Genomic DNA, 21,588 nt, shown 5'->3' with positions numbered 1-21,588 from the left:
GTATTGTATCATGTCATATCATATCAAATCGATTTTTACTCCCTTTACCTCAGGACTTTTGTCTGGGGAGGTATATTCTCTTCTGTGTGGTAAAGCTTTTGTGTTTTTGCATAAGTACAGACCGTTCGAGAGAAAAAGTCCAAATCTGTTCTGCTTCCTGAAGTTGCGTTGTGTCTTATCAGAGGGGTCAACCCAGGGCTGTGTACCATGTATCTGTGACCTCAGAGGGACAGTGACGGGGTCAGCATGTGACAGCACCACAGGGCAGTGTGTATGTGTCCCTACACGCTATGGAAAGGATTGCAGTAGCTGCCGACCTGGTGAGTGTGTTTTAAATATGTAATAGATAAATACAGTATAGATCAACATGAAGTTTAAGAAGTGACTGAATAAAAAAAAAAAACAAGTGGAAAGGTTTCTGCCCAAAGGTCAGATTACCCAAAAAATGAAAGAGATTCTCGGAAAATGTTTAAGAACAATGGTTGGTACTCCAAACTTTTAGTGTTTGGTCCTTTGTGTATGTTTGTGTGTGTGTTTGTGTTGGCATGTGTCCTCTGCCAGATCTCCACTCAGTGATTGTCCTGCTTGTGCCAGGTCTCAACAGCACCACAGAGGGGAAAGATTGCTTATTCTCGCTCACCTCATTTTGTTTTTTGTTTGTGCATTGCCTCATTATATTTTGTGTGTGTGTGTGTGTGTGTACGTGCGTGCATGTGGTCAGTTTTAGACAAGAGGTAACAGATGCTGTATTGTGTCATTTATGGAGGAAGACCAACTGCATCGTCAGGTTTATTGTAACACAAGTTGTGAATGGATGTATAGATGGAAGGATGTTAAAAAAATAACAGAGGACACAAGATTATAATTATCTCACAAAGAATCAAAATATCAAATAAAGGCAATATTTAGTGCTGTTATCAGGTTACATAGATAAATAACTTAGCCAACATTTTTTATCCGATTATTTAATACATTTGCTGAGCTTCATCCTCCTACAAATTGCTCCTCCTAGTCTCCTAAACTGCTAGTTCATGGCTTGGTATACATGCCATTGCAAATTCCCTGTCAAAGTTACTAAATAGAGTATCTAATTATTTATATAATTATGAGTCGCTGTTGGCGTTGGGAAAAATAAACTGAATTGATTTATACTTTAGAACCCAGAGTGTTTAATGTAGCTTCACGCACACTTATTGGCTTTGTGTTCAATTTTATTACAAATAAATGCAAGCAACTCCCCTTAATGCTTATTAGGAGTCTCAGGATGTCTCAGGATTTGTCTCAGGATTGTATCAGGCAGCATCCAAAATCAGCCTCTCATTCACCTTTTGCAATATGAGGAATTTTATATAGAACACTTAAAACACTATATAATTAGATATTGTCAAAAAAGAGAACACACCGGACACTCCTTAAAATATTCAACATGTTTGATGACTTGTTCATAGTACATATACATATGAGGTTCTTTCAACCCATTGCTGCTTGCCAACTGTATAAAAAATGTATTAAAAAATCCATTATGTGCCACATTAAGAGTGATCAGTGAATACTTTTAATGAAGCCACATACAAAGTTAAATGTAAGAATTTTGCAGACCACAACCTGGACATTAGAAAAAACAGATGTTTTGAGTTGTGATTTCAGGAGTCACCAAATGAAAATAAATGCTACATCAAAGCAAGGACAAAGAGAAAAAGAGAAGAAACTTAGAATAAAAAATACACTTTTAGATTTGTTTATTTATTTGTCATATGCAAGTTAACATGCAGTCAGCAATGCAATGAAATGTTTATGGACGTAATACACTTATGATAGGGCTGGGCGATACAAAGGTAATCAAATATCACAATATTTTTGACCAAATACCTTGATGTTGATATTGCTGTGATATTGTTGGGTTGACTATTGGTGCTTTCACAAAATATTCACACAATGAGATTTTTGTTAAATAATCCTCAGAAGTCAATGTAATGGCCCAATCAAATCCTACAACAGCAAATACTTACTGGTAAGCTCAGAAAACTATATCACTTCACTGCAATGTAGCCTTAAAAACCAGGAAAAGAAAACTTTAAGTTAACTTAAACTTTATATTAATCTTATTTAATTTAACATTAAGTTAGATGAACTAAAAATTTAAATATGAAATCCAAAACCTAGGACTGTAGTCTCACATTACAACATCAATATTATATTGCCCAGCCCTTACTTGTAGGCAGATTGATAAAGTGACAGACAAGCAATCAGATAAATGATGTTTTTTAAATGTTATTTCTGTCTCTGTCCAGGCTTCTACCTCTCCCCAAATCAAAGTATGTGTGCGGAGTGTGACTGCCATCCAATGGGAGCATCGCAGCGTGGATGTGAGAGCCAGACTGGACAGTGTGTGTGTGCTCATCCCTCAGTGGGAGGGCGACGCTGTGACGAGTGTCGTGAGATGTTCTTTGGATTCAACCCTGGCCTGGGCAGGTAACTCACAGAAAGTCAATTACACACACGTACACCCAGATGAACACCATATCTGCAGGTCATACAGCCTGTAAAGCTTTTATCCATTAATTGCACCACATGCGCATGCACAAACACACAAATACGCATGCAGCTCCACCAACAAGCACACACACCAGCAGGTGCAGTCTCTGTAAGGACAGTTTACAGATTAGTTGGCAGACATATGACTTACATGAGTTAAGAGCTGCTTTGACCTTTACCACTCATGTCTCTACCTGCAGGCTATCTCACACACACACAGCGCCACACACACAACTTAAAACATGCATACACAAATGTAACTGTGCACATTACATCCTGTGCAGCACTGGTACGCACACACATAAGTTCCACGCAACAGGGTGTCATAGCAGATAGATGATCCACAAACTGTTTGACTAGTGGTCCACTGTGTGTGTGTGTGTGTGTGTGTGTGTGTGTGTGTGTGTGTGTGTGTGTGTGTGTGTGTGTGTGTGTGTGTGTTAGCTGACCTTGCCTGATAGCTATATTCCCCTGTGTTCAGGCTGTGGCTGAGATCTCCTCACAGCAGAGAGAGATGGAGCGATGGAAGGAGGGAGAAAAAAACAACAAAGTGATAAAGAGTTTACAAAGAGATCAAGGAAGACGGCATTGGGAAAGAAAGGGTAGAATAATTTGAATATGAGTGAAAAGAAGATGGATGGGGAAGAAAGTAACAGTGGTAAAGAAATATTGCAAGATCGGAAAAGGCACAAATCTTGTAAAAGCACGCATTACCTGAACTTATGCCAGACCTATAATTTTTACCAACGTGATAAGTCTGTACGTTTCTCTAGCCTCTTTTACATAGCCTGTCCAAGGCAAGAATTTCACACCGTTATTGCACCTCATCACTGTTCAGAAACAGTACAATTATAGAATGGAGGGACAGTCATCTCACCCTGAATCCGGCAGCGTAGCGACCCAGTGCTGGGAGATTTAAAAAGCAGCTAGCAGCAGTTAGCTGGGAATTCAAAGAAAAAGAGCAGCAGCCAAAAATGTCAGCAAATTGTGGAAACAACGAGGGAACTCCATACTCTCAGACCAGAAGACAAGATCAACTGCAATTAAACAGGGATGGTAAATGATTGTTTCTATCATGTTTTTGTTAGGAAAGTGCCGCTGACCTGATTGTTATATGTCACACTAGTGGCAGATGTTGTCATGTTACACATCATGCCTCTTTATCAGTTGTGATGCCAGCATACTGTCTAAAATCACACACTGGAGCAGCGTGATACGGCCGTTGTTTGGTTCAGTGTAAAAGTGTAAAGGCGGCATTAAGAAGGGACTTCGTTGCGGCCTTATTGTGCAGTCTCTGGGTAAATACAGCTCCTGTCTCTTTCTCCCGCTCTGTCCCTGTCTGTCTTCTGTAATTCAGTTTTTCCTGTCTTATTTTCTTTCCTTGTGCTGGAAAAATGAAAAATTAAGTCTTGGGTTATTACTGCTGAATGCTTTTCTTGTGCCTAGAGTCACTCCATAATAAGGATTTCTTCATCTAAATATCATCAAGTAATTTATCCTCCCCCTTTCAATCAATAGGCTTTGCACAAATGAATTAACACACACACACACACACACACACACACACACACACACACACATTGATGTATGAGTGGTTGGCTGATGTTGTAGTCCTGTGTCTCTACGTGTCTCCATGGGGAAGCGGGTCAGAGAAGTGCTGACCGCTGTTAACTTCATCACAGGGAAATATGACGGTAATTCTGTCTGGAGGGATTAGATATTGGCACATACACACATTCACTTACACACATAATTTTATTACAAGGGATTACATATGTATGTATAATACTCTAAAACCTACAGTAACATTTGATTTGTGTTACTGGGATCTAAACATCTTTGAAAGTCTTATCTAAAATTATTACATGACACATGATCATTCTTATGTTAACTATTACACAATTCCCTGCATGTCACTGTTGCTCGTTTGTGTAAGCATGCTATACATCACTTAATACACATAAATGAGTCTGTCTCTCTTTCATAGACATTCTGTGCTTTGAGGCTGATGAAAAATGAGAGAATGGGTGTGATCTTGGTGTTTTCTTTCTCCTTGGAAGTAGAGTGAAGGTCGAGTCACTGTGGAATTTTTTGGTGTATGTGTGTAGTTGTACCTGTGTGTTTTTGCGCGTGTGTGTCTGTGTGTGTGTTTGAGCACCAGTTGACAGGACAAATTTGCGGCTCGTTAAGAGGCTGTGGCTTTTCACACAGCAATAAAGAAAGTGTAGCAGTGTGTGTGAGTGTGAGAGGGAGAGAGACAGAGCGTGTGTAGAGTATGTGTAAGAAAAAACACACATGGTTTGTGTCTGTATGTGTGTCAGTGTCTAATAGGGTTTATACTCTCTATGTCAGTGCAGTGTGTGTATGTGAGGGTGAGCCAAAGATCCTCCAACCAGCACATGTGATTGTGTGTGTGTCTGTGTGCATATGACTGTGTGTAAAGGTGTGAGGTGGCTGGCCGGATGATCACCCGCTGCCCAGCCCCAGTGAGGGTAACACCACACTCGTGACCCAGACACATACACTGTCAGACTCACACACACAGACTCACATACAGATTTTGGCATCTCTGAGGGGTAATGCATTTTCCGTGAAGTTAGTTTTATAGCTCGGGGATGATGGTGGGTGGGATAGACGGTCCTGAGGGTCTCCCTCACAGTGTTAAGGTGAAGACCCAACACCTTTCAGACACACAGACCCAGTCACAAGCTTTCTTTAGACATTGGAGCATTAATGCTAATACATTTCAAAATGCATTTTTTTTTCTATGTATGGCCTATCATTCACATCCAAGCTGTAGTGTTTACTGTATTTGCACTTTTGTGAAAGCACTACAGTGGAAAAAGTGATCGTGCTTATCTGGGTCGAATTGATCACAATAAGCGGATTGTTTGTTGATCTAATTGACACGTGTGTATTTATTACATCAAAGTAATGAAACAGACGGCTTTTCTGTTTAGTGGACTTTATTGACTGTTTCAAAATACAGGAGCCTACTGCTGTCGTGGGGGTCATTATGTGACTGGGCATTATCAATCCACTTGATGGTTGGGTGGCTTCAACCTTTTCCTTTGCACATTAGTTGTCTGTCTCCATGACTGGCAGCCATGACTGTTTCTCGTTGTTTGAGTAGACTACACAACAAATAACAAGTTTCACCGCTGCATCTTGTTGACTCATTTTTGTCACAATTTGTAAGGGGATTACCTTTTTCATTAAGAGAGAATGACTTTGATTTCTGTGATTTACCTTTAAAAAATCATGAGCTATTCAAAAGGTACAATTTCCTGTCAAACCTCTGTCTAAAAAGGTGATGGTAAAGTCTGTGTTTTGATCTTATTTTCAGCCACATAGGTGTAGCCATTAATGAAAAATGTAGACTGTAAAAATGCCTTTGTGATCATTTCTTTCTTTTTTCTTTTTTTTTTTTTCTTTGCTTGACCAGATGCCAGCCATGCGCATGTGACCTGATGGGCAGTGTCAATGGATCATGTCATCCAGACTCAGGGGTGTGTGTGTGTAAGCTGCTGGTAACTGGAGACAAGTGTGATATATGTCAACCTGGAGCGAGTCATTTCAACCCTGAGAACCACTTTGGCTGCAGTAAAGGTCTGTTTTACATGCTGACTTGCTGTTTTTTTTGCCAGTAGTAACACATTTACACAAAGACAATACACTCTAATTATAAGCTGTTCCTGTAATTCTGTGTGATTTAATCTGTTTAGTTTATACCTATCACTGTTTATCTCTAACTTTGTTTTTGTCTCTGTCTTTGTAGCGCCATCTCAGCAACCTGCACCAGTAGGTCTTGCTCTCAGTTATTCTTCCATTCGTCTCTCTTGGCATCCGCCTGACTCCCCAAACTCAAACAGACTCAACTACACAGTCATCAGAGATGGACAGTCAGTGCAGAGCATCCAAAGTCACTATCCTTTCAGTAAGAAAGCAGATTATTCCCCTTTTTTCTCTTTCAAATACATGAAACAAACATTTTTTTTCAAACTCATTTCCTAACCACTCTCCCTTCTGCCCCCCTTTTCAGGCCCTGAATCATTTGAAGACACTGGTTTATTTCCCTACACCAACTACTCTTACTGGCTTGTAACAGCTAATGTGGCTGGGTCGACAATAAGTGCATCAGCCTCATACCAAACTTTGGGTGCTCCGCCAGAAGCAGAACAGCTCCATTTAAACCTTGTGGGGCGACCTGGTCCAACCACAGCTAGCTTTAACTGGAGCACACCACGAAATGATACAGGCCCAGTGGATAGGTAAGCAAGGAGGGGAAGAATAAGAGCCAGGGCACCCTGGACTGAAGTCAAAATTCAGATTTAGTTGCACTCGAACTTGCTGTCCTTCAAAGTAAGAAATAATTTCCAGTTTCTTTACCAGTACTTTATGTTGTGGTACTGACTGAAGTTGACTTGCCAAAACATTGTAATGATCAACGTAAATCATTCATCTTATAGCACACAGGTACAGCTTGAGGGCGCATGTTCTAAAATCAACCAACTAGGATGACTGACCTATTGAATAGGACCCCTATTGGTATTATAATTTGTTACAAAACATTCAGAATTGTTAATCCATTCACATAAAATGGTGAGATTGCTGACAGTGAAGTAAAATGGAAAAAAGAGGACTCAGAAAGCTACAGTTTGGTCAAGCCCATGATATGAAAATTAAAGGAAAAAATATAGAGGAGAAACAGCAGAAATAGAGCGCAACCAAGTTAAGGTTTTATGGATACAGGAGGGAAGAGTGGGACAATGTATACATAAAGGATATACAGTATGTACAGTTGTCAGAGAGTTGAACTGGAGAAGGGGATAAGGGGAAGGAGCAAAAGACAAGATCTTATCCACTTTGAACTTTTTTTTTCTCAAGATTCAATATAAAATGAGAGAAAAAAGAGGATATAGATGAAATTGGGAGTTTTAATCACTGGTATGATAGAGTAGGATACTGAGGGAAATTACAAATAATGGGAAGACATTGAGGATAGACGTATGAGTAGGGATGAAAAGGATCACTCAAGTTTGAAGGTAAAGAGAGAAACATGGACAGTTTAAAACAGGATGGGTAGATAAGCTCTAGTTTTATGAGTTCTTAAGAAGATTTGGGGATATTTTAAAGGTCCACTGTGAATGAATTTGTGGCATCTTGTACTGAGGTTGCATAATTTAAACGTATACTGTCTGCCATGTGTGTAAGATAACTACAGTGGCTGATGTGAAAATGCAAATGGCCCTATCTAGAGCCAGTGTTCGATTTGTCCGTTGTGGGCTACTGTAGAAACAACATGACAGACTCCAGAGGAAAGGACCCGCTACTTATGCAGATATCATTCTAAGGTAACAAAAATGAAACAATTCTTATTTTTAGGCGATTATAAACTAATGAAACACATCGATGAGTATTACATACCATTTCTGCCAATAGATGCCCCTAATTTCTACACACTGGACATTTAAGCCAAATTGTAATGTTGATAGGCAGTTAGAGAATGTGGGGAGAAAGAGGGGGATGACCTGCAATAATAATCTGGACATCTGAACTGCTGCCTACTATTGAAACCTGGGACATTTGCACATTGAAGTTCACACGTTTAGCCCCTAGGCCCTTGTGATATCCCAGCACTTGGTTTTAACTGAACATACCTATCAGAGTGATAGAGAGAGAGATGGAAAAATTAAGAAAATAGGAATTTATTATCACATTTTTTTGTCTCCCACAGGTTTGTGCTATCTTCCATGGAGTCCAGTGGAGCAGAGCCTGTCATTCACTACACAGGCTTATCTACAGAAGCTGTGGCAAGCAGTCTAAAGCCCTTCACCCAATACACTGTCATACTGGAGGTAGGTGGGACAAACAGCTTCAGTGTGTTTTAGTGCCTGCATCTCTTTGCAAAATATAGCCTATATGTATTGTATATCCTCGCTCCCAATAAAATAAGATATGTGTCTAAGTGTGCTTTCAGAAGGATTAGCAAGTATGCATGAGCAACAGCCAATGTGCATTTATAGCATGTACAGTCTACAACATGAAAATAATTAAATCCTAACCTTGTCTACAGGCGTGCTCTTCAGGGGGATGCACTTCTACCCCACCCCTGTCTCTGCTGACAGCCTCTGCCCCCCCACAAAACCAACCCCCAGCCCGAGTCACTGCTACAGGACCTCATACACTGCACGCTTCCTGGGAGCCCCCCAGTCAGCCAAATGGTAGGATCACAAACATACACATGTACACTTTGCAGCTTATGTAGAAATACCAAAAAAACATGTACAAATGCAGCAAACTGTTCACACATTACCACTCTGTGCAATTTAAAATGAGCACATGTACACTGTGTGTTCATTAGAAGCATATAACAATTACATGACATAACAAATATATATGTTATTCATGCCCATGTCAGAATAAATAATACAGAAGGATAATCATACATTCTCACACACACACACACACACACACACACACACACACACACACACACACACACATACAACACACACATTTAACTAACATGAAACACTTGCCTAGTAGCATGGCTTTTAGGTTGGTGTCACTGAAGGAGAATAAGAATCAACTAACACCAACACACACACACACACACACACACACACACACACACACACACACACACACACACACACACACATACACACACACACACACACACACACAGAAATGCGCACTGAACTGGAACTGCCTTTGGTAAATCCAGAGAGCTTTGTAATGGCTCTAAGGCTCAGTGTCATACAAAGCCCTGTAACCTAGGTTTCTCTCTCTCTTTGTCTTTTTTTTCTCTCTCTCTGTTAATCTTTCTCCCTCCTAGTGTCATAATAAGAATTGTTCCACATGTTTTTCTACATCTCCTTCCCCTATTTTCAATGTCACCAGGTCATTATTATTATTAAGAATGGTTGATGTAACTCCCAACTGGACTCAACAGACCTGACCTTTTATGATCTGAGTTTGTTTCCTTGACTTGGCCTACCCTGTCATTTTCCCTGAATTAGCTGATGTAGTTTCACCTAGAAACATGGTTCATTCTAGTAATTTAAAACTCAAACACTAAAAGCAGAATGATTGGATAATGCAATGTCCAATTTTTTTTTATTTGTGTTAAATACTACAACAACATTTGGACTCTCATCTATTCCATAGTGGTTTTGTAAGTCTCTTTTTGTATTTTGGAGTTGCCTGCTCTGTCCATAATAATTAACAAGTAGAATAGAGAATGAAAGACGAGGACAACAGTCTGGTTTCCACCAGGAAGCTAAGCAGAACTAGCCAGGATTTTGTCATTATCAGCCTATTTCCTAATACAGGGCCAAAAATTTTAGTTCGATTTTCCTCAAAATATCATAACTGTATTAAAAAAAATTAACAAACTATTGACAGTATATAAGAGTCTTAAGCAGGGCGTCATTTTCTAATACTGATGTTTTGACTCTTTTATCATAAACGGGCTGAATTGGCACTTTGAATTCAATAAAGGTTGAGCTAGAATAAAGAATAGAAACCTTATGGTGTTCCCTTAACAATTCCTATAACTGTACCTGTTGCTTCCCTTGTTTAATTTTTGTAAAATAACAGTTTGATGTTTACTTTCCTTGTTGTCATCAGTGCTGATGTCTTGTAAACTCACTCCTTTTTTTAAAATCTATTTTTCTTTCTGCACAGGCGTTATCACAAGGTATGAGGTCTTTCTTCGTGGACCGATGGAAACACAGAACCGTTCAAGTCCTGCTGTTGAAAGGAGAGTGTTCTCCAGTGCTGGGTGGCATGATCCAAGTGTTTCTCCAGAAGCACAGCCAACCAATAAGAGCACAGTTTCGCCCCCTGAGAGCAGTGCCATTGTAGAGGGTCTGCAGGCATTTTCCACCTATCAAATGAGAGTTGTTAGCATCAATATGGCAGGAAGTGTCACATCGGAATGGACCACAGCACGCACAATGGAGGGAGGTTTGTATCGCTAATGATACTAGTTAAACTTAAATTAGTTAATTGGACTTTATGTTATTCAGTAATGCTGTTAAATCAGTTTACTACTCCAATTTCAGTTCAGGGAGGTAACTTTGTAAGCTAATATTTTTACTAAGTCTTTTTTTGGCTGAATTTTGTTTTTTAAAGCTGGTTTCTCCCATCGCGACAATCTCGGGTTCAAAGGAATATTAGATTTGATTGCCATGTTGCTTAGGATTGATATTTTCAGCCAAAGTCACTTTTGAAAGGCTGCTGTGGTGTTGGTCTTTCCTCAAGCGGAATAATGCAGCTTAAAATGATGACAGAAATCCGAGGTCTGAGTAAGGCAATCAAGTGATGTTTTGGTCAAAATCTGTCTACCAGAGTATTTTGCTGGCAGATGTAATGAAAAAATAACTTTAATTGTATTAAATGAAATTTAAAAAAAAACTCCAAAAACAAACAAAAAACAGGCATTTATCAAAATGAATGTAGAGACAAGAAGGAGGGAGGAAATAAAAACCGTGTGGGGGAGGGGAAACTCATTAAGGTATTTGAATTTCAAATAGATGATATGGCTCATTAGGACTAAACGATTGCCTCCAACATCACTCTAAGCTATGTGTCTGGATAACAAGCATATGATAACACCATTTTAAATGTGAAGTGTGTGTCAGTGTTTGTGCATGTACGTGCACTGTGTTAGAAAGAAGGAATATGACTGTGGTTATGTCTAGTGTGAATCACATTTCACAGCATATTTCACAGCTAGATGCCATCAACAGTAGAATAAAAGAGTCCTTCTCTCTAATCTGTCATGTAATAGTGGCTATCAAAATCATAGAATTATAGAATACTTAAATCCATTAAATCCACATAATATCCACTAAGTCTTGGTTTTTAATATATGTCTTCATGTCTAAATTAGTAATTTGTTTTTAATTAACTCACTGTAAAAGATTCATTTTGAATGTACTAAGTGGCAGTCAAATGAAAACGAAAAATATTAAGACATCGACAAAAGAGTTTAGTAATCTGAACCTTAACATTTCAGAGATTAGAGATTAGTGTCAGGCACACATTTTCTAAGAGAGAATGCATCGTTATTGACTAAAAAAATCTTGTTAGAAGCTGATCTCAATAGATATTTCACTTTCTCAGTCCTTGTGTGTATAAACAGGTTTACCTTGATGCTATTTTAACTGTGTTGATCATGTGGGCGTATTCACAAAAGGCAATTGCACCGCTTTTGCAGCAAGTATGCACAAAGACAAAAAGAAACCATGTAAATCTCAAAGCAACTGCAAACGGTGGAACGTTATCAAGCAAGTAGCGTCTTAGTGCTTCTGTGCTGTTTGCACTTATTTATTTCAAGTTATAGGTTTGAGGCACCCAAGTTCTGACCCAAATACTGTCAAATACTGCCAGGAATGCACTTTGTCAGTCAGGACCTGTAACTTGCAGTCCAAAAATTCTAGTTTTTCTTTTTCTCTCTGCTGTCCTTCTGCCCACTGCGAATTTGGCACATTGGCAACATTAATTGTTGTCTGCGTAACTTGTAAATGAATATGTTATGTTATAGATAAACCAATTTGAAACAGGTAAGAGAAAATGGTGTTTTGCTAGCTCAGTGTTAGTTAACTGTATGCAAGGGGCCTGTGCTTCACTTCATCTTCTATCCCTTTTTATGTAATGTATTCTGAAAATTTTGAAAATTTATTACAATATTCATGGATTTGTTAATTATTATTTCGTTCTATGTTCTTCAACAGACTTGTGTCGCAACAAGAGATTCAATTGTCATTTACAAACATGCATAAATGATTTGCTAGGGATTGGTTAATTATTACTTTAAAGAATGGCTATACATAGTGTGTGATGTGTATTTGTCCTCAGTCCCAGAGTTGATGGCTCCTCCAGAAGTGTCGGCAGTGTCATCCACCAGTCTCAAAGTTTCATGGAGCTCTACTGAGGGTCAAGGGATCATTGCCCGAGGACAGGTCACAGAATATCGGGTCAACTTGCTCACTGAACAGACCAACAATCCCTATGCTCCTCCTGTAATCAGTCAGGTAAAATGTACACACATAGCAGTATGCCCATGTGCGTAATGTAATGAGCAGGACAACTGAACAACTTTAAAGCTTTCAACTGAGTAAAAAGGTTATGCCAGTGGATAGAAGTCAAGGAAGTCATTTCTATACTTCTCTCTCTCTCTCTCTCTCTCTCTCTCTCTCTCTCTCTCTCTCTCTCTCTCTCTCTCTCTCTCTCTCTCTCTGAATTGTGATTTAATATGATATGTCAAGAACTCAACTCAAAACACTGATATCCTACAAGATTATGTTTAATTATGATGGCAGTCTGACGGTCTCAGGAATCACACAATAGATCATGCAGCCATATTGCATGAGTTGTCAGGTCATAGGAACAGCTACCAAACCATCCAGATGTGTGAGTGTGTGGGTGAAGTTAAGTTACTGAGGTCACTGTATATAACTCCTGTTTCTTGCTCGTCTGTCTTCTCCTCTCTTGCTTATTAGATAAAACATTTATCATCAAGTTTTATTTCCCTCTTTGTCTGCCTCTTTCAGGTCTTACATAGGGTGGGACCATCGTCACAGCCTGTTTATATAGCGAAAGGACTGAGGCCATACCACGTGTACAACTTCACTGTTACACTCTGCACAAAGGCAGGTTGCATCTCCAGTCTGCCAAGCACAGGACGGACCCTACCAGCAGGTAAAAACAAAACAAGAATGCACAAACTCACAGTTAATTTTCTAATTAATTGACTTTTGTTTTAGCTGCACTTGTATGCTTTAATATGGTTTGTGCACAAAAATCTTATTTTGAAAAGTAGTTATCAGTTAATAGTAGTGTAGTAAAATCTACAATATATCTCTCTAAAGTATAGTGGAGTAGAGGAACAAAGGGGAATCAAATTAAAATACTCAAGTACAGGAAAAGTAACCTCAGATTTGTACTTAAGTACAGTACTTGAGTAAATGTAGTCTGCACTGGTCAACAGAGGGACACAGAGTAACTGATTATTTACATTTACATTTACATTTACATGTTATTACAGTAATAGGGATCAGTGCACCAAGTATAGTAGTATTTCTTTAGCCCTGAAAAGTAATAGTCCAGTGAATATCATTACTCTGAAACATTATATACATTTGATTAAATTATAGTCATGTATTTTTAAAATGTTCCTTAAATGTAAAACTTATTTTTGCTTGCGCTGGGCAACAATTTTATGGTATTAACAATTTTATTTTATTAAAAATGATATGTTTTTCTGTTATCTTGGTAAGAGTGCTCTTGACCACTAGACCACATAAATTTTCTCTTAAGAGCAAAAATAAGAAAACATTGGTTAATTCCAAAACTCAGCTGTTACTTTCGAAATAAGAACAAATTGCGGATATGAGAAAAAAAAATAAAAGGAAAATTTGTTCAATCAAAACAGTACTCAGCTTGCGAAAAAATAAGTATGAAAGTAGGAGAATGCTTAGAGTGCCAATATATTGTCCATACAATGTATAGATATACATATAAGCAGTTTAGTTACTGCCTTCATGGAGTATTGAATGATTAAAGTGTGCAGTATCCTCCTCATAACGAGCCTCTGACATATGCACACAAGCATCCAAAAGCACACAGTTAGTCATCGGGCACTTGAGTGGCGACAGCATTGGTCGTGTTAACCAGGGGGGATATTCATGGCGCGCGGCAGTAAAAACAATTTACTGTTAATTACAAGGAGAAAAATGTGGCGTAGCTCACACTTCCTGCTGGCCATGAATCAAACACACACGCAGTAACAGAAACACACATACAGCATGTCTCTCTCTTTTGGATTTATAACCATTATAGAAGAAGAATGAATTAGATGTGTTTAATAACTCAGGCACAAATCTGTGGGACTGAGATGAGCACGAACTGATCAGTGCAGGATAACACACACACACACACGCACACACACACACACTTACAGAACTGTTATTCACTGTATCTATCAGTTTCCCTCTGGCAGTCTGTTGCTTTTCACTTTTTCACTGAATCCATCCTTTACTTCTGTCTCTATCTAGCACTTTCACTTAAACACAAAATAGCACATGGCAGCAGAGGAACATGAATCACTCTGCAATATACATATTGCAAACACAAACACACACACACACACCTGACCCTCCAACACACTTTTCCATCTGTTCACTCATGGTCTCTCCTCTTCCTGCTCACTTTATGTCTTTTTCTGTTTTGTTTTTGTTTTGTTTATCCTTTCAGGTGAATAGACAATGGATGCGCTGAGTGGTTGTGGGAAAAAAAACCCTTTCATCTATAAATACTTGCTCAGGGATTTGAGCTTTTGAACGTTCTCTAAACAGCTACATCTGTTGACATAGCGAATATTTTCATTTCATACAATTCTCAAAAAGTCCTTCCTTGTGTTTATTGTGATGAATGATACTTCATATTGTAATCGGTGGACTTTTTAAATGTACTTTTAATGGCTACATCTGTTGACACAGCGGCAATGTTTATTTCAAGTGATTCCAAAGACTTCTCTCGACTGTAATACAGTACAATACAATATGGCTTATTGTACCCAGTTGACTTTTTGAATGTATTTTTAACAGCCACATCTGTTGTCACCATTTTGTTTCATCCAACGCCAAAGATGTCCCTTGTTTCAACTATAAGAAATGATAATGGCATATGCCGTTTGGCAGATTTCTTTTTTAATCTCAAAACTATTTGCATAGCATGTGCTGCTCCACTGGGTGTTGAGCTTCTGTCGTAGCTGTATCGGTTTTTTCTCATTCGGTTTAAAATCATCTTGAGAGTTCACAGGAAATATTTCATTATCATTTTTATAGCACAGCCTAAGATATCAGGCATACCCTGTTAGTGTGTTTAAACAGTTTTGCCTCTGTAACCTATCAACAGAAGGGAACAGATGAGCTGTAATCACTTCATAAAAGAAAGTTCTAAAAAAGCTGTTCACTTCATTTTTTTAAACTATTTCTATGTGCCATGCTAGGATATTTCTAAAATGTTTTTTCTTATTTATGTACTTTTTAAACACCATACAGGTTTTTGCTTGCTCTTGCCCTATTCCGACAGTTATTTAGGTTTTAGGCGAGCATATTAAAAACCATACTTCAGTGATTTACAGTCAGAAAGTGTGAATATCTTAAAATGAATTTCTCTGATCAGAATTGCAAGTTACATATTTAATTTCATTTTAGTTTAGTTGTCAGTTTCTGTGACATCAGAATCAAAAGTTTTACCCTGCTGAGAGACATCCAAACGGTCGTAGTATAAAAAATAAAAGAAGTTTTGATTTATTTTATTATTTCTGCTAAAGCAATCTACATTTATTATGAGCTAAATATAGTAGATTTTTTTCTCCACAAATTTTAGCCTCTTTTGACCCCAAGTTTTTAGTAAAAATCTGTAGAAAAACTGAAAGCTTCTGCACGTTTTGCCCGAAAGGTTTTTAAACTTAAAATTGTGTTTTACAGACATGGAATGAACATTGTGATATCTCCTGAATGAAACTGTTTGCAGAGGAAATGATCCTCACATCAAGTGGCACTCCTGGTAGGGTGTACTTGAGCGTGCTCCTGATGCACTGATAAATCTACCACACATAAGGCTGGGCCATTAGAGCCAGCTACCATCTGCTGTAAGTGAGCAGAGAGCATCTGCGAAACCACTGGAGTTACACCAAAGCACATGACTGAACATTAGCGTGCACATTGAGACAGACGTAACGACACAAGGAAAGAGCTCGCTGTCCATGTGTGTGGATGCATTCGCAATTGTTTCAATGTGTGTGTCTTTCCACAAAGTTATCGATCAAGACGTAAAGTGAGTGGCTAATCAGGGGCTGATGGTGATGTTTTATGTATCCTACATCCATAAAGGCTTGTTCTACAAGACATACACACAGAGAGACATACACACATACACACTCACACTGTAACACCACTCAACAGAACAGGAACTTTATTGATTTACGCATAATTGGCCTGAGGCCCTTCTTGAGGAGAGAAATATGCATGGCAAGGGATCGTGATGTCAATAAGTGGTGTGCTTGTGTGCGTGGTGTAACTGTACGCTAAGAGCCTGTTAAGACATGTCAGTCGCTGTAAAAACAGAAAACACACACACATGCACAATTGCTCCTGGGAGCTGGCCCATGATTTAGCTGCTTCATTACCATGTCGGCAGCTAAAATTAACCTTTCTGTTGGACTGTTAACCTTGCGTGTGGGTGCACATGTATGTGTTTGAGCACACGCATGATTCGGCAAGTGGCTTTCGTCAAACTGAATGTGTCATAGTGTTAAGTACATTTCAGTGGATTAACAAGCTGATACAATAAATGGATACATGATACGCAAAGAATACAGGACAGCACATTTTAATCCCATCGATCAGTAGACCAGGAACTGTCTCATATGACACAACACACACTAACAAACTAATACTCACACAAGCTAATATACCTTTTGAAGTCTGCCAAAGTTTTTTGTTCTTCTCTGATTTGCAAGTTCAGTGGATAGAAGACTGGTTGCTGTCCAGTAAAAGCAGGGCATAATATTTGTGAGAAAAAAATAATAAATTAATGGAGGAATGCAATTTTTTGTCATTGGTACACAGTTGAGCTGCCCATTTATAACAGTCTTGGGCCTCATGCGTTAACATTTTCAGATATTTATCCTAAATCAGTATTTTTTTAAGTGGTACTTGCTCTTTCAGAGTTTAAACAATTTTAAACAATAGTGTTTGAATTCTTGCTGTCAGAAGTATCAAAAGCATACCTTTACCAAATAAAATTTAAAATACTAGAGGGTTTGTGCGGATCCTTAAAGAGTCTTAAAAGGCATTGAATTTCGTAATCTAAAAGTAAGGCCTTACCTGGTACTAAAATATCGATGTAAATCAGTCTTCATAAGTCTCAAAAATGCCAAGATGTGGGAAGCAGGATATTTTTTTCTAATGTTGCATAGTAAAATCTCAAAGTAATTGGCAACTTAAAAAAACAACAACAAAAAAGTGCATTCATGTCAAAAAGTCATGTTTTGTTGTTGTTACAATAAATATTGGGCCAAATTGTCCCTAACCCTAATTTTTGTAGGTTCATTTTTTTTCTTAAATTTTGGTTATCGTAAAACTGGTCTTAGATTTCATTCCAGCTAGCATTAGAAAAAAGTCTTAAATCCCACCTGCCTTAAGCTGTAGGGACCCTGTATTATTGCAGTTGTCAGTTCACTATTAATGCAGAACTTAGCCATGATAGGAATAATGAATAAATGGTTTGACATTAACTTTTAACATTAACTTGACATTAACATTTTGCTAAAGAATTGTGTGATTTTAAGGTTCAGTGTTCATTTATTGTCATTCAGAGCATGTGTACACATGAAGAGAACAAAACTAGTCACTCAGGCCCCACAGTGTACAAAAGAGTTACAAAATACTAAATAACTTACTGAATAAATAAATAAAACAAAAAATAACTAAATACCTGAGATTAATGTCTTAAAAACAGGAGCAGACAGTGTTCCTCTGGACAACAATTTTTCATTATGCTGTTGGAGTGTTACGATGCATTCTGTAATAATACTCATGAATGTCCATTTGTTCTTAATAGACAATTTCAGATATAAGAAAATGAGCAAATGTTTATACTTGCTACTTAATAAATCTGTTCATACAGAGAGTTTTTGCATGAGACCCACTCAGTGTCTCGTTCACTTTGAACTTTTTACTCAAATCACACAGACATGAAAGTCCAGCAGGAAGAACATTTAGTCAAATTTCTACTGTTAAAGCGAAATTATCATCATTAATGTTGACAATATTGACAAATAAGAACCAGAGTAATCTTGAAAAAGAAAAATCCTTCTTGGTGAAGTGAGTTACACACTTTCCTGTTCACTGATGTCCAGCCATCACAGGTGACAATAGCTCTACTAGGGTGAGTGAATCAGGTATAATAACTTCAGTAACACTCAAGTCACACAGTCAGATCTCACCCAGGAACCCTCCAGTTCACTAAGGTCAGTCCAGCTTGATCAAACCTCAAAACCAGCAGAGCGTGGTCCATTTTGCCAGGAAACCTGGCTTGCCCCCTGATACAGTGAGAGGCTTGTGGTGCCTCATGTACAGATACTAAGGGGTTTAGTTGCTCACAAGATAAAGGTCGACCACAGATAGAGAAACAATGCCACAATAATTTCTCTACTATAAATCTGTATACAGTACTCAGAACATCAGTAGAGCAGCAGACAACTATTTACCATGTAAAGATATAGTGGAGAAATGGCATCCAACCCCCCCCCCTGTCAGCACTGTTTGTTGCTGTTGTTAAAACAGCTTACTGGGTTAGCACTGTTTACTCTGTTAGCACTGTTAGCTGCTAGCTGCTGGCTCAGCCACCTCCATGTTGAGAGCCATGTGCAGACAATCCCGGCTCAGACTTGGGATCATCTCAATGTCAGAAACAGCTCCTTTTATCTTGAAGCAGCTACATTTTTGCATTATTGTCTACCTGCCTACTACTACTCTGCCCCTAACGCATGCACGCGTGTGCACGTGCACACACACACACACACACAAACAAACACACACATTCAGACTGTGGCTGAACAAAAAAATGTTTTCTTATACAGCATAGCTGTACACCGTTGTTTAAAACAAAGTGCGTGTGCATGTGTGTGTGTGTGTCAGTGTTCTAAATGTCACCATAGCTCAATTTCAATAGACTGGTAAGCTATCGATTGGCAGTAATTTATGGTTTGATGTGCCAAGATGAGCCGCCTAAGACAAGCTGTCCACTTCCCTTTTAAGAGCTCTATTAGAACTCACACTAAAGATGGTCCGCTTGCATGTCACTGAGAGCTAATTTACTCCTACCACAGACCATTTAGACCATTACTGAAACACACACACAGAAACACAACGATGGAATGACACTTAATGCACACACATCTTACCCATCTCCACACCAGTCCATCACTTGCTATGTTTCTCTCTCCATTCCTATATATCTCCTCTCACCATATCAGCCAGTCTCAGGCTGATTTATTTATTATACATGTTGAAGCTGCAGCTCAAATAGCGCCCAGTATGTTTCAAAGGGACATTTAATTTAACATCTAAGTGAAAGAAGGAAATTAAATTGACCCTCTGTTAAATGAAAATTGGACATTTTTGCAGTTTAGACATATAGTACAGTACGTATGAGAGAAATGAGCTTAAGACATGTTTTGACTGAGGGGAAAAAAACATGAAAATGACAAAAGCATTTTATTACAACTACACCATGAGAATGTTTTTGAGAGCACTGTTATACAATTAGGGTGGCAGTTAACTAATCCACATATGAAAAACTGATAAAAAAAGTTCTTATTTGCATTGAGGTAGCATACAGTCTCATTTTCTTCCTTTTCGTCCTCAGCTCCAACAGGACTGTCTCCGCCTCAGTTACATCCAGTAAATGAAACCACCATTCAGATAGACTGGGACCCCCCAGTTCAACTCAATGGACCACCACCACTATATCAGGTCTGTAAGAGTATTTAAATGCATTAAATTAACTAGCCTATAATTTCCTTTTGCTCTACAAAGGGTAAACTGCCTCATGTCGTTACTGGGTGAGGAATTGTTTCTATTGGTGCTTCAATTTTTTCTCACCTCTTTGACCTGCAGTGAGATGATTGCTTGATTGAATATAAATGAGAATTATGTTGCTGTATTACCTGTTGGTCAACTTAAATGTTGAGAGTGAAACACATTTTATTAATGTGTTGAGCTGTCTGTCTGTCCTGGAAGAGTGATCCCTCCTAAGTCGCTCTTCCTTAGGTTTCTACCTTTTTTTTTTTTTTACTCCTGTTATAGGTTTTTTTGGGGGGGAGTTTTCCTTAGACAGTGTGAGGATCTAAGGACAGAGGGATGTGGTATGCTGTAAAGCCCTCTGAGGCAGACTGTGTTTTGTGAATTCTAAATTTATAAATAAAATTGAACTGAATTGATATGAGAAATTGTGATCAGGAAGTGAGCGCCGTACTGCATCCTGTACAGTAAAAACAGAGGCTGAGATAACTAAGATCATACAGTAAACCTAAGTAGGTCAGCTCAAATACAAACCGAGAGGTATATATATATTATATATTTCTTACCTGAAAATGTTTTCAGGAGCACGTTTGAGCTTACCATTCAACTAGAACACGAGATTGTTTCTTGCTTACCAGCCACCATTGTTTCACACGTATGAGTTCACATTACATCATACACCGGCGGGAGCTTTTATTGGTCCAGTGCAGTGCAGTGCATTCTGGTAGTTGTAGGTTTTCTACCTCTTGAGCAAAAGCATCCTTTTTTTTAGTTTCAAAAGTATTTGCATCTTTCTACTGCATAGACATCGTAGTCTTATTAAAAGGCTATCTTTCCAGCAGTGAAATGCCTCTTAAACACCAGCATGTTAACGTTGTCACTGAGGGCATGTTAGTACGCTGCAGTTAGCATTTGGCTCAAAGCACAGCCTCTTAGTGCCACTAGCCTGGCTGTAGACTCATACTGTTGTGTCCCTGCACTTGGAGAATATATTATTTATTGGGATTCTGAATGAAAAATTCAGGTAACAAGTGTATGATTTTCATAGATTTTCATATTAAAGCTTTTGATTACATGCTAAACCAAACTAACCACAATTCATAGCTGTAGCTATAATTAATATTAATATTGTTTTTTAGGTGGAGAGAACAGACGTCTCTCTTTCTGACCCACAAAGTCCTGTTGTCAGAGGAACTAGATTCCCTGGAAACAGTTACTACCAGTTTCCCAGTGATACCCTTCCTGTCAACACCGACTTTACAGGTAAGCGCGTATATCTGCTTATATTCAGATGTCTTTGTATCAGAAAATGGACAGCATGTCTCTCTACCTTGCTATATACTGTACATGCAAGTATATGTGCACATGCATACATACGTGCTGTGTTTGTTGGTATATTTTTGTGTTGTTCACTGATCGCACTGCACTCTCAGTCTCCCAGTGA

General features: G+C 38.5%; 1 protein-coding gene across 3 annotated transcripts in view; it reads left to right on the top strand.

Annotated features, from left to right (window-relative positions):
- The window catches only part of ush2a (Usher syndrome 2A (autosomal recessive, mild)), a 242,465-nt gene that overhangs the window by 56,265 nt on the left and 164,612 nt on the right, over positions 1 to 21,588 (top strand). For all 3 annotated transcript variants that reach the window (XR_015776845.1, XM_042488321.2, XM_088079180.1), the window contains exons 18-29: positions 183 to 320; positions 2,292 to 2,472; positions 5,981 to 6,144; positions 6,314 to 6,472; positions 6,578 to 6,806; positions 8,273 to 8,393; positions 8,612 to 8,759; positions 10,228 to 10,509; positions 12,406 to 12,581; positions 13,101 to 13,248; positions 19,990 to 20,096; positions 21,284 to 21,407. Coding sequence is in view for 2 of the 3 variants with exons in the window: in XM_042488321.2 (XP_042344255.2) it covers positions 183 to 320; positions 2,292 to 2,472; positions 5,981 to 6,144; positions 6,314 to 6,472; positions 6,578 to 6,806; positions 8,273 to 8,393; positions 8,612 to 8,759; positions 10,228 to 10,509; positions 12,406 to 12,581; positions 13,101 to 13,248; positions 19,990 to 20,096; positions 21,284 to 21,407 (1,977 nt within the window). In the remaining variant the exon portion in view is untranslated. The remainder of the gene's footprint in view (positions 1 to 182; positions 321 to 2,291; positions 2,473 to 5,980; positions 6,145 to 6,313; positions 6,473 to 6,577; positions 6,807 to 8,272; positions 8,394 to 8,611; positions 8,760 to 10,227; positions 10,510 to 12,405; positions 12,582 to 13,100; positions 13,249 to 19,989; positions 20,097 to 21,283; positions 21,408 to 21,588) is intronic.

The sequence above is a fragment of the Plectropomus leopardus genome, chromosome 1 (assembly GCF_026936395.1).
Source record: "Plectropomus leopardus strain MGB_pleo_1.0 chromosome 1, ASM2693639v1, whole genome shotgun sequence".
Taxonomy (NCBI): Eukaryota; Metazoa; Chordata; class Actinopteri; order Perciformes; family Serranidae; genus Plectropomus; species Plectropomus leopardus.
The sequence above is the reverse complement of the archived record's forward strand: the minus strand, read 5'-3'. Positions and strand labels throughout refer to the sequence as shown.